This window comes from Chlamydomonas reinhardtii, chromosome 6 (genome assembly GCF_000002595.2).
Source record: "Chlamydomonas reinhardtii strain CC-503 cw92 mt+ chromosome 6, whole genome shotgun sequence".
Classification (NCBI taxonomy): domain Eukaryota; kingdom Viridiplantae; phylum Chlorophyta; class Chlorophyceae; order Chlamydomonadales; family Chlamydomonadaceae; genus Chlamydomonas; species Chlamydomonas reinhardtii.
In genome coordinates this window covers 3,321,729-3,333,282 of record NC_057009.1, presented here as the reverse complement: position 1 = coordinate 3,333,282, position 11,554 = coordinate 3,321,729, and the positions used below count along the sequence as shown (strand labels likewise).

Here is an 11,554-nt window from a genome sequence, read left to right as displayed (position 1 = left end):
TCCTCCTAACCACCTCCCCTCCTCCTAACCACCTCCCCCCTGCCAGTACCTGGACATCAACAACGCTGCCATCAGCGACGAGGGCCTCAAGCCCCTGGCCGGACTGCCCCAGCTGGTCAAGGTGAGTGGGTGCGCGCATGCGCAGGTGTGTGTGTGTGTGTGTTTGCGTGTGCGTGTGTGTGTGTGTGTGTGTGTGTGTGTGTGTGTGTTTGTGTGTGACCCAAACGCCGGGTCCATCCCGTCGGGTCCACCCCAGGGGGGCGGGGCGCCGTCCTCTCGGTGGTGCCATTGCTCCGAGCCATGGCTACCGCCAGCTGCAATACACATTGAGCACCGCTGCCGCTACCACGCGCTAGGGGTGCAGCCCGCCCGCTGGTCGATGCGTCCGGCCCCACCCCACCTCACCCCCACCCCCCACCCTTAGCTAGTCATGAACGGTTGACCCCCTCGGCTTACCTGGGGTTGTTCTCGAGTACCCCACTGCACTTTGAATCTGGTTCTCGTAAGCGCCTCTGACTCTGACTCTGCCTCTGCCACCACTGCCTCCGTCTCTGCCTCTGCCCCTGCCCCCGCCCCCTGCCGCCCCCGCAGGTGTGTCTGGGCCTGGTCCGGCGGTGCGAGCAACAGGAGGGCCACACGCCCGCCGCCGTGCAGTGGCTTGCAGGGCTGATGGCGGCGCGGGGGCGGCCGTGCCTGGTGGTGGCGCCGCACCTGCTGGACGACGAGCTGCAGGTGAGGAGGGGGAGGAGGAGGAGGAAGAGGAGGGGGAGGAGGAGGGAGGAGGGGGAGGGGGAGGAGGAGGGAGGGGATGTGGCTCGCAGGTTTGCGTTGGCCGCTGTTTCGCTTTGATGTGTAGACAGAGGTGACAGGGATAGCTGGGGTAGCTGCGCTCTCCAAATTGAGCCGCAGTAGTTGACACGACGTTTGCCCTGGCCCCGCTCTTGCTCAGCTGCTGGAGGATTGGCAGGCGGCGGACCCCGGCCCCCGAGGCGGCCTGCCCATCTCCGAGGCCCTCCCGCACTTGGCGCTGCCGCTTCCCGGCGACCCAGCCTTCTCCGCCGGGCCCTTCTTCCTCGCACACCAGCAGCAACAACAAAACGGAGGCGCGGGCGGGGGCGGGGGCGGCGGGGCGGGGCATTATGGGGGAGGAGGAGAGGGCGCCCGCTTCGCGGGCGGCGGCGGCGGCGGCGGAGGTGGCGGCGGCGGCGGCGGCCCGGGTCCCGGCGGCAGCCCCAGCGGCAGCTACAGCATGGTGGACCCGGATGACCCGGTAGTGCTGCTGAGCAACACAGTAAACGACTTCTTCCGGCGTGTGGATTTGTGAGAGGGTTACATCATGGGGTTGCATCCATGATTAAGGAAGTGGGAGACGGTAGACCATCTTGGGGGACAGCAAAGAAGCAGGGGGGGAGTGTGAGGGGGAGGGTGGTGGGGGAGGGCGGGTGTTGTGCGAGGAAAGGTGTGAGGGAGGGAAGTGTGAGGGGGAGGGGGCTTGTCGTGTTGGGGTTCTTGTTCGGCGTGTGGTTGCGATCAGGCAGGCAGGCAGGCTGCGTGTGGTGGGGCAAAGGCCAAAGGGCCGTGGGAGGAGGAGGAGGAATCGCCAGAGGGTGGCAAGCTAGGACATACGTACAGACAGGCAGCTCCTGGAGGATACAATTGAAGGAAATCTGGACGGAGTGTGAGTGCTACGGCCATGCATGATGCGACCATGAATGTGATTACCCCTGTTGACACAATGCACGTTGGCGAGAGTTGGTGATATGAATTGGTACGGCAATGCACCGCATGTCGCTGCGGAGGCATGTTGACTCGGGATGCCGCGCCAGCAAATTGCGGTGGCGGGGCGGGGGGCCAAGTCAGGTCCATAAGGTCGTGGTGGAGGCTTGAGGCTGGTCCGCAGCTCACGTAGCAAGGCTGCTTCGAAACGGGAGTCAGAGCTTTTTGGTCAAATGGTCAGAGTGCATTGTGGAGCTTTTGCACACCGTGAAACTCCGTGCTGTAAGATGCGGCGCTTGGAACCAGGGGAGAGGGTGCTTGGAACGTGCAGGCTGGGTGGGCTGGGTAGGCGGATCAACACAGATACGAGGCTGGTCGAACGATAGTAAGGCAGGTTCGCTTCGGAACGTGGTCACAGCGCGGAGGTTACCTCAAGGTTGCAGGTCTTTTTTTATGGGTGCAAGGGTGATCCTGTAAGGAGCTTCTGGTTCGAGGGTGTACAGGTTGGACTGGGGCAAGGCCGCAAGGGCAGGGAGGACTGGGGAAGGCCGGGGTGCGGCGAGGGGGCCGGGAGAAGAGGCATGGGAGCATGTCGGACAAGTTGGAAGCGGCTGCGGGAGGGCCAGAGGGGACATATACCGTACTGTGGGAGCCGGCGAGCCGCGCGAGCACTGGAGCAGTCAGGGGGGCAGCAATGCAGAGACACCGGATAAAGTCATACATGCTGTGCGCAGCTAGGAGGTCACCTCTGTTACTGAGGCTTCCAGATGCTGCATACTCGATAGGTCCTGGCGCCCACGTCAGCAGCACTAGTGCAGGGCACAAGGGCCAGGTAGGGTAGCGTGGTAGCGAGGGCGTGGAGGGGTAGCGAGGGCGTGGAGGGGAACCCAATGGTGTGGGTACGGTAGTTGGTATCCGCGTCGCTGACGTTCTTCCTGTTCTGTTTGTCTCTTTATAAATATACATACGCTCGGCTCTGTCGTTGACTCCTTGCCCTGGCCTGCTCGGCAGTGCCGAAGCCTACTTCTGAGCTTCCAACTGTTTTCGTCGTGCCGTGCTTTTCCAGTTGTTTTCTGCACACGATAAGAAATTTGTAGCGATATGCCTGTACCCTTGACTGACCTGCTGCGGGTTCTGCCTGACGAGCACCGCGCATTCATCCTCGGGGACACCTTTGCCGCTGGCACGGCTGACTGCCGCCTGGTGTCGCGCGAGATGCGAGAGCTATTTGATGGCACCGTCAAGAACGTGGAAATCCACTTCACACAGGCAGCCATCGACCGTTGGCGACCAAGCACGCGCTCGCCCCTTGCGATGTTCCCCTCCTGCACGGGCCTGACCATCGCGCTGGGAGAAGAGGCCAAGTGCAGCAGCCGCGTGGGCCTCATTTTGGTTGGCGCCGCGGCGCAGGCGAGGCAGCGCGTCACGCGGCTTATCAGCGCCGTGCGGTCCATGAACATCGACGCGCTCCGTGTGACGGAGGCACTGGTCGCGCAGCTTCCGTGCCTGGAGGTGGTCGAGTTCCACGGGTCTTTCGACGTGGCAACCGACTGCGACAACGGCAAATGGCGGGAGGCGCGGTCGGCGGCCATCTTCAGCACCCTAGGCGCCTGCCTCCCCCGCCTTCGGCGCCTGCAGCTGCCGACCTCCGCAGGCCTGGCCGGCGTGGGCGCGCTGGCAGCCTGCCCGCAGCTGCGCGAGCTTGACTTCTGTCATGCAAGCGGCGGCCCCATGTCGAGGACTGACCTGTTCAGCGAGCTTGCCCAGCTGCATTCGCTCGAGGTGCTCTGGGTTTCTGGTGACGCCCGGGAAATGTACCGCTGCCTGACACCCTTGCTGAGCCGCCACCGGCCGCCCAGCCTGCGCACCCTGCGGCTTGAAGGAGGGGCCGCACTCGTGGTGGATTTCGAGCCGGCTCCAGCGGGGCAAGCAGCCGGGGCTGCGGCGGCGGCGCCGGGCCAGCGCTGGGGCATTCGCAGCGTGCGCCTCACGAAGCGTAGGGCGGATGGGTATGCGGATGCATCCTTGCAGCCCGCGCTGGGCCACGTGATACGCGCGGTGACGGCGGCCGCAGACGAGCTGCAGCAACGGATCCCGGAACTGGTGGTGGAGCACCTGGACTTGAAGCCGTTTGCTCACAGTGATGACGTGGCGGTGCTGGCGGAGGCGCTAGCACGCCTTGCCAGGCGCTGCGAGCGGGTGGAGCTCTGGGAAATGGTGTGGTTTCCCCGACTCCTGGGTCCTGCGGACATAGTGGCGCTGGTGCGGGTGCTGGGGCTGCCGCGCAGGCTGCAGCTGTGCCAGGGGCCGGTCGCGCGAAGTCGGCTGCTGCGGCCGGGTCTGCGCGCTGCTGTACGGCCGCCAGCAGCAGCAGACCGTCACTCGCAGCAGCAGCAGCAGCCTGGAGGGCCGGAGCGCCCAGGCGGGGCGGTGGCGGCTGATCAGCCAGGAGAGCAGGGGCAGCAGCAGGGGCAGGGGCAGGGGCAGGGGCAGGAGCAGGAGCAGGAGCAGGAGCAGGGGCAGGGGCAGGGGCAGGGGCAGGGGCAGGGGCAGGGGCAGGGGCAGGGGCAGGGGCAGGGGCAGGGGCAGGGGCAGGGGCAGGCGCAGGCGCAGGCGCAGGGGCAGGGGCAGGGGCAGGGGCAGAGGTCGGACCTGGCTTTGCGCATGTATGCGGAGCTGCACCTGGAGACCGCCCGGCCTTGGGAGGTGCTGAGCGAGGCGATGAAGCGCCTGTGGGCGGCGGCAACGCGGCGGAAGGCGGGAGGAGGCAGCGGCGGCGGCGCCGGCAGCGGCAGCGGCAGCGGTGGCGGCGGCGGCGGTGGCGGCGGCGGCGGCGGCGGCGGCGGCGGCGGCGGCGGCAACAGTGGCTTCCACGGCACTGCTGCTGCTGGCGCTTCTGACCCAGATGACGACTCAGATGCGCTGCCGCACCTTGTGATGGTACGTTGCGTACCGCTGCCGCCACCGGCGCAGGTGCCGGGCGGCTTCGGCCCGGCATGGGTGGACGCGGCCCTGAGGCTGTGCCTGCGGCGCAATCCACACCTATACGCCGGGAGGCCGCGCCAGCAGCAGCATGATGAGGCAGCGGCAGGGGCAGCAGCGGGCGCCGCCGCCGCGCCGGGGCGCACGGGAGCGGCGCGCCACCGCCACCGGCGCCTGCTCAAGGACGGGGCGTGGTGCCTCCTTGCGCCGCAGGTGGTCGCTATGGTGCTGGAGTGCTCGTCCCGGGCGGCGGCGGTTGAGCTGGCAGCGATGGTGAACGGCAGCACGGAGGAGGAGGAGGCGGCAGCGGCGCCGGCCGGGCCGCAGGCACTGGCGGTGGCTGCAGAAGCTGCGGCCGGCGGGGGCGGTGCCGGCGGCGGCAGCAACGGCATGTCTGTGTATGCGGCTGTGATTCCTCGCCGGGTTGCCCAGGTCTGGCGCCAAGGCGTCGCCACTGTCCTCCACAAGCTTGTGATGCAGGTAAGGTACATAGCGTGGGCCGTACGCAGCGAGTGTGTGTGTGTGTGTGTGTGTATGCCGTAGTGGTTGGGGTGCACATGCCGTCCCGCTGAACGTACGTCGGGCCTGCAAAGCCCATGCAGACGTTACAACAAACGGCTTAAGGAGGAAATGTTACGGTACGCGGTGACGCCCCTCCCTCCTTCCTCCATGCCTTCACACACACACACACACACACACACACACACACACACACACAAACACACACACACACACACACGTGCGCGCAGGTCCTGTTGGAGTTGTGGGACAAGTCAGCGCTGCAGCCCACTCTTGCCGGCCCGAGCGGCGGCAGCGGAGCTGCTGCTGGTGGCGGTGGTGCCAGTGGGGCCAGTGGGGCCGGCGGCGGAGGCGGCAGCACAGGGGCCGAGGGCCGCTGCGACGCGGCCGGGGCCCACCTGGGGGAGGAGTCGTTGAGGCGGCTGGAGGGGTTGCTGAGGCTGGATGCCGATGTGGCCGTGATGTGCAAATGGATTGTGTACTCTAAGGAGTAGTGAGGGAGTGGGAGAAACATGGCTTGCGCGTGGTGTGTGTGAATCACGGTCGGGGTCTTAAGGCCGGGATGCCAGCGGCGCAGTGACTGCTGGGGCGTGCGGTTGCTGGGGCGTGCGGTTGCTGGGGCATGCGGTTGCTGGGGTGTGTGCGGTTGTTGGGGCATGCAGTGGAGCCGAGCCATGCAGATACATAGAGGCGGTGTAGCAGGGGCCACGTGTGACAGGACTTGGCGCTTTGTCCATGGCTGTACATGAGACCTGCGTATATATCTTATGCGGCGCGGGTTGTTCATGGAGTTCAACCGTTTGGGTTGGATTGGGGACCCGCCCACAGACCTCACGCACAGACCTGCATGGCCAGCATTGGCAATGGCGGCTGGCAGCGACAGGCCGGGCAGGCGCGCCGGGTTAGTTGTATGTACCGCCGATCTCAATCTAAACCCCCATACCCGTTCCAGATCAAGTCACACAGCAGTCGGCGCAGGGTCTTTCCTTCCCAGCATACATTCGCACTGGGTCACACACTCCCTGTTGCACCAACTATAGCGTTGATGGTTGCTTGTGTAGCCGTGCATAGTGGACGTGGGGTGATGATTGCGTGCGCAGCGCGAGCCCCACAAAAGAGGGCGGACGCCGGACGGGAGGGTTGAATCCATTTTGCGAGGAATAAGAACCGCAGTTGCGAGGGCGGGAAAGGGAGCGGTAGAAGTGTGTTAAGCGGGTGGTTTTGCCATCCGGGGGCTTATACAGCATGACCATCGTGCGTGTTGCCACCACCAGGGGCCCACACACACTCCGGCGAGTGATGACTCTGCCAAGCCGTCAACACTCCTCATTCCGCGGCCGGCCTTTTGCAGCCTCTGGCAAGCGCACAACGCGCCTGCCCCCATACGTGGCAACAGCAGCCCCCAGGCCCCAACGGGCCCCTGTGGTTTGAGCTATGCAACACGCGGCAGTTGCTGTGCAGCCGCAAAACTGACTGAAGTGCCCATTTTAAACATCCTGCACATCTGCAATAGTCTGACTGACCAGCTTTGCTTATGTATACCTACAAGTCAAAGCTATTGACAACACGTCTAAACCCTGCATGTGACAAACAAACTTACACCAGCTGCTCAGTCCTTGTTGCCTCAACAGGTTCTGCCCCCCATGCCCAACAGCTCTTCCTGCTTTGCCTCAAATGCCCAGCGCTGCGACCTACTGCTCATACATTTACTCAAACTCACTTCTAGCAGCGCTTCGTGCATTGCCGGAACCAGCAAGCAAACCACGTGCAAGGCAAACCGGGGGCACAAAACCTGCAATGGCATACACTGGATAACCAAGCCAGCTGCACGACAGCCATCGCTGCCTCGGACCCAACATGAAAGCCAGCGAAACCCACGACACCACACGATGCCACACGACGCCACCCGCACACAAGTCACCACCAGGGCACCCTCATTCCAACATCGCGTCCTCGTCCTCCTCCCGCTCGGCGCGCCCCCCCTCCCCCTCCCCGCTCATCCCTCTCCGCCGCCCGCCACCACCACCTCCTTCTCCCGCGCCTCCACCCCCGCCCTGCGCCTCAAATGGGCTCCGCCGCCGCAGCTCGCCATACTCCCCCTCCACAAAGCCATCTCTCCCGCCTTCCCCCTCCCCCTCCCCCTCCTCTCCTGCTCCTCCCCCGCACCCGCTGCCTCCCTCCCCCCGCCTCAGGGCCTCCCACGTGAACACGTCCGGCGGCCGCTCGTGGAAGGACACGCCGGGCGGGTGCAGCCCCCGCAGCCGCTCCAGGATGGTCGTGCGCACCTGCACGTGTGTGTGTGTGTGTAAAAACGCCCCTCCGCCCAGGCCCCTCCCTCACGTGCCCTATCGTGCGCCTTCCTGTCTCTGGTTCCTGCCTGGGCATGGTGACGACAACTCCCCACCACCCTCCTTCATCCCGAATGCATCTCCCCCACCCCCCCACCCCACCCACAACATGTACAACGACGCGCTTTTGCAGCTGCAGTTCTCCTTGCCGCGCGACTGTTTCCTTACGGGATTGGTTCAACGTTAACCCCACCCCACCCACCCCACCCACCCCACCCCACCCCACCCACACCCCACACCTTGTCCAGGTAGTCTTTGCGGTTGAGGTTGGGTTTGTCGGGCTGGGGCAGGTGAGGTGTGAGGCGGTAGTCGGGGGCAAACACCTGCATGCATACATGCGTATGTGTGCGCGCGTGTGTGTGTAAGTGCGTGTGTGTGTGTGTGTGTGTGTGTGTGTGCGCGTGTGTGTATGTGTGTGTGCACGGCAGGGTCTGCAAGTGGTGGGTCATAGGCAAGCCCACGTGCGCAGAAAGAAGAAGCCAGATCGCGACTCCCACAACCACAAACATTCACAAACAAGTACCGCCTTCCCCCCTCTCCAACCTCTCCCTCCCCCTCTCCTTCTCTCCCTCCCTCCCTCCCTTGCCCTCCCCGTACCTCCCTCCCTTGCCCTCCCTCCCTCCCTGCCCCTCCCCCCTCCCTCCCTGTTGCCCCTCCCCTCCCCCGTACCTCGTAGTAGTCGTTGGGCGGCAGGCGGTCCGCCATGGCCGACTCCACACCTGTAAGGTGTGTGTTGGCGGGGTTACGTTCATGATTAGTTAGGGAAGTGGTAGACGGTAGACAAGCTTGGTGCAAGGTGTGTTTCAAGCCGAGACGATGTTGGCATGGATGGGGGGAGATCTTAGAGAGCGCAAGGACAGCAATACGACGTGCCCGGCGTTTGCGTGCCGTGAGCTTGGGTGCACAGCGCGGCGGGGCGGGGAAGCAAAGCGGCTCCCGGGAAGCGCAGCGGGTACCGAGCGTTGAATGCGGCATTGCGAGTGTGGGCAGCGGCCTGCTCAACCACACGGAACACACACGCACACACACACACACACACACACACACACACACACACTCTTGCCCCAGCCGGCCCCGCACCCACCCAGCAGCACACCGGTCTCGTACGCCCAACACCGCGCCACGTTCTGTAGGGGGTGGGGGTGGGGGTGGGGCGGGAGACAGAGGAAGTGGGCGATAGGGGGACCGGGAGATGCGTGTGATGCGGCGTGCATTGTGTGTCCGTGTGCGTGTGATGCGGTGTGTATGTGTACACGTCATGTAAGCCGTCCGCGCTCAGCCACACATCCAGCCACCCCCATTCCCACCCCCACCCACCCTCAACCCCACCCCCCCCACACACACACACACATACAGCTGCGCCACCACCCCGCCCCGCACCTTGACCTTGTAGCCGCCGCCGCCCAGCGCCAGCAGAGGCAGCCCGTAGGCGGCCAGGAAGGCGTGGCAGCGGCCGTGGCAGGGGATGGACAGGTTGAAGGGACCCAGCTTGTCGCCAGCCAGGGAGTCGGCGCCTGCAGAGCGAGGGGACGGTGCGCAGATGTGTGCGTGTGGGATTGCACTCATGCAAATGATGCAATCCTGCATTGCTATCGCATGGGCCTGTAGAGGTATGCCTGTGCGTCGGTCGCGGAGCTCGCTCCCGCCTCGCGCGTCGAGCCTTTGCATCGCGTGAACATCATGCCACGGGTGTCCAAATCGGCCACGTGGAAGCGGCAAGCAAGGCAGCCCTCCTGGAATTCCTGTACCGGAAGTTCAACACACTATCGAGGTGCGCGGGCGTGTCTCGGGTGGATGAACTTTCGGTACAGGAATTCCAGGAGGGCTGCCTTGCTTGCCGCTTCCACGCGGCCGACGTGGACACCCGTGGCACGTTCGCGCGATGCAAAGACTCGACGCGCGGGGCGGGAGCGAGCTCCGCGCTGACAGGTCAAGTACTCATATCATATTCATTGCTTTCAACTTTCGCCTCTGCCATGGCCCCACCCAGCCCCTGACAGCCCCCCTCCCCACAGCCCTTCCCCGACCCGCCCCTCCCTCCCTCCCTCCCTCCCGACACCCCCCACACACCTACACACCCACACACCCATCACACACCCCCTCCCGCACCGCTCTGCAGCACGATGGCCTCGGGTCTGAATCGCTCCATGACGGCCCCCATGACCGGCCGGAACAGCCCCTCGTAGGCGGGGTCGTCCATGCCGTCACGCAGAGGCACGTTCACCTGCGAGGCGGCGGCGAGGGAGGCAGGGAGGGAAGAGGAGATGGGAGGGAGGGGTTGTAAATACCAGCCCAAACTAAACCAAAACCAACGAAAACGAGGGGAGTGCAGGCAGAGGCGTTAGTTGCAAGCGATAATACTTAGGGGGTTGGGATGCATTCATGATGGTTGTTAGAGGTGGAGGCGTAGCCAGGAACAGTTGTGTAGCGGGCGCGTTGTTACGGGGGTTGCAAGAATGATTATATAAGAAGTGAAGGCGTACGGGGAATGGGATGGGGGGCGGTGGAGTGGGCCGGGGAAGTGTGTGGCGGGAGCGTAGTGGTGGGAATGGCGGCGGCGGCGGAGGCGGCGTGTGCGCCTGTGCAAGTGTGTACGGCTTGAGGTGCATGTGTTGGTGTTGTTGTTGTTGTTGTTGTTGGTGGTGGTGGTGCGTGAAGAGGACGGCGCAGGTAGAAGCTCTTGACACGTTGCTTCCATCCACCTCCCACGCACTCCATGCCCGCCCGCTTCCATCCAGCGCCGGCACCCCACATCCCCGCCTCCAGCCCACCCCCGCCCCCACCCCCGCCCCAGGCCCGCCCCCATCCAGGCTTTCTGACAACGCTGACGGACCTTCATCTTCGCAGGTCGTTACGCTCGGGCATATGACCCTACCCACCCACCCACCCACCCACACCCACCCACACCCATCCCACACACCCCGGAACCTCTCCGCGCGCCCACTCACCGCGTACCCGCGGCCCGCGCCCACCCCGCAGTCGGCCGTGTCGCCGGTGCCGGGGAAGAAGTTGTCGCCGTGCTTGTGGAACGACACAGTCATCACCCGGTCTGGGGGGCGAGCGCGCAAGAGTGGGAGCGGATGTGTGTGTGTGTGTGAATGTGTGTGTGCGCGCGTGTGTGAATGTGGTTTGATGTATGCTTGGACAGACATAGGAGAAAGGTAAGCCGAGGTGTGTGCACACGTGTCCGCCTGTGCATGGTGTGTGCGTGTCGCCGGGCCGCTCCCTCACCCCCCACCTCCCACCCCCTCACCCCGCCCCCCCTACCGCTGGTGAGGAAGGCCTCCTCCACCCCGCCCCCCTACCGCTGGTGAGGAAGGCCTCCTCCACCCCGCCCCCCCTACCGCTGGTGAGGAAGGCCTCCTCCACCCCGCCCCCCTACCGCTGGTGAGGAAGGCCTCCTCCACCCTCCCGCCCCCCTACCGCTGGTGAGGAAGGCCTCCTCCACCCTCCCGCCCCCCTACCACTGGTGATGAAGGCCTCCTCCACCCCCCCGCCCCCCTACCGCTGGTGAGGAAGGCCTCCTCCACCCCCCCGCCCCCCTACCACTGGTGATGAAGGCCTCCTCCACCCCCCCGCCCCCCTACCGCTGGTGAGGAAGGCCTCCTCCACCCCGCCCCCCTACCGCTGGTGAGGAAGGCCTCCTCCACCCCGCCCCCCCTACCGCTGGTGAGGAAGGCCTCCTCCACCCCGCCCCCCTACCGCTGGTGAGGAAGGCCTCCTCCACCCTCCCGCCCCCCTACCGCTGGTGAGGAAGGCCTCCTCCACCCTCCCGCCCCCCTACCACTGGTGATGAAGGCCTCCTCCACCCCCCCGCCCCCCTACCGCTGGTGAGGAAGGCCTCCTCCACCCCCCCGCCCCCCTACCGCTGGTGAGGAAGGCCTCCTCCACCCCCCCGCCCCCCTACCACTGGTGAGGAAGGCCTCCTTCACCTCCACCCTCCCGCCCCCCTACCGCTGGTGAGGAAGGCCTCCTCCACCCCCCCGCCC

At 65.3% G+C, this 11,554-nt stretch overlaps 3 protein-coding genes across 3 annotated transcripts in view; 2 read left to right on the top strand and 1 right to left on the bottom strand.

Annotated features, from left to right (window-relative positions):
• The window catches only part of CHLRE_06g277450v5 (uncharacterized protein), an 8,253-nt gene extending 6,048 nt beyond the window's left edge, over positions 1 to 2,205 (top strand). Inside the window, exons 13-15 of the mRNA XM_043063037.1 lie at positions 47 to 121; positions 592 to 732; positions 950 to 2,205. Of these exons, the coding sequence (XP_042923743.1) occupies positions 47 to 121; positions 592 to 732; positions 950 to 1,324 (591 nt within the window). The 3' untranslated portion in view covers positions 1,325 to 2,205. The remainder of the gene's footprint in view (positions 1 to 46; positions 122 to 591; positions 733 to 949) is intronic.
• A 487-nt stretch (positions 2,206 to 2,692) lies between these two features.
• Positions 2,693 to 6,158, top strand: CHLRE_06g277400v5 (uncharacterized protein). The gene is made up of 2 exons (XM_043063036.1): positions 2,693 to 5,178; positions 5,448 to 6,158. The coding sequence occupies exons 1-2, from the start codon at positions 2,818 to 2,820 to the stop codon at positions 5,709 to 5,711; spliced, it is 2,625 nt and encodes an 874-aa protein (XP_042923742.1). The 5' UTR covers positions 2,693 to 2,817; the 3' UTR covers positions 5,712 to 6,158.
• Positions 6,159 to 6,420: 262 nt separating this feature from the next.
• Positions 6,421 to 11,554, bottom strand: part of CHLRE_06g277350v5 (uncharacterized protein) — a 10,192-nt gene continuing 5,058 nt past the window's right edge. The window contains exons 8-14 of the mRNA XM_043063035.1: positions 10,514 to 10,614; positions 9,675 to 9,789; positions 8,946 to 9,079; positions 8,650 to 8,692; positions 8,235 to 8,284; positions 7,805 to 7,888; positions 6,421 to 7,502 (exon numbers count right to left, since the gene is read on the bottom strand). Coding sequence (XP_042923741.1) covers positions 7,152 to 7,502; positions 7,805 to 7,888; positions 8,235 to 8,284; positions 8,650 to 8,692; positions 8,946 to 9,079; positions 9,675 to 9,789; positions 10,514 to 10,614 — 878 coding nt within the window. The 3' untranslated portion in view covers positions 6,421 to 7,151. The remainder of the gene's footprint in view (positions 7,503 to 7,804; positions 7,889 to 8,234; positions 8,285 to 8,649; positions 8,693 to 8,945; positions 9,080 to 9,674; positions 9,790 to 10,513; positions 10,615 to 11,554) is intronic.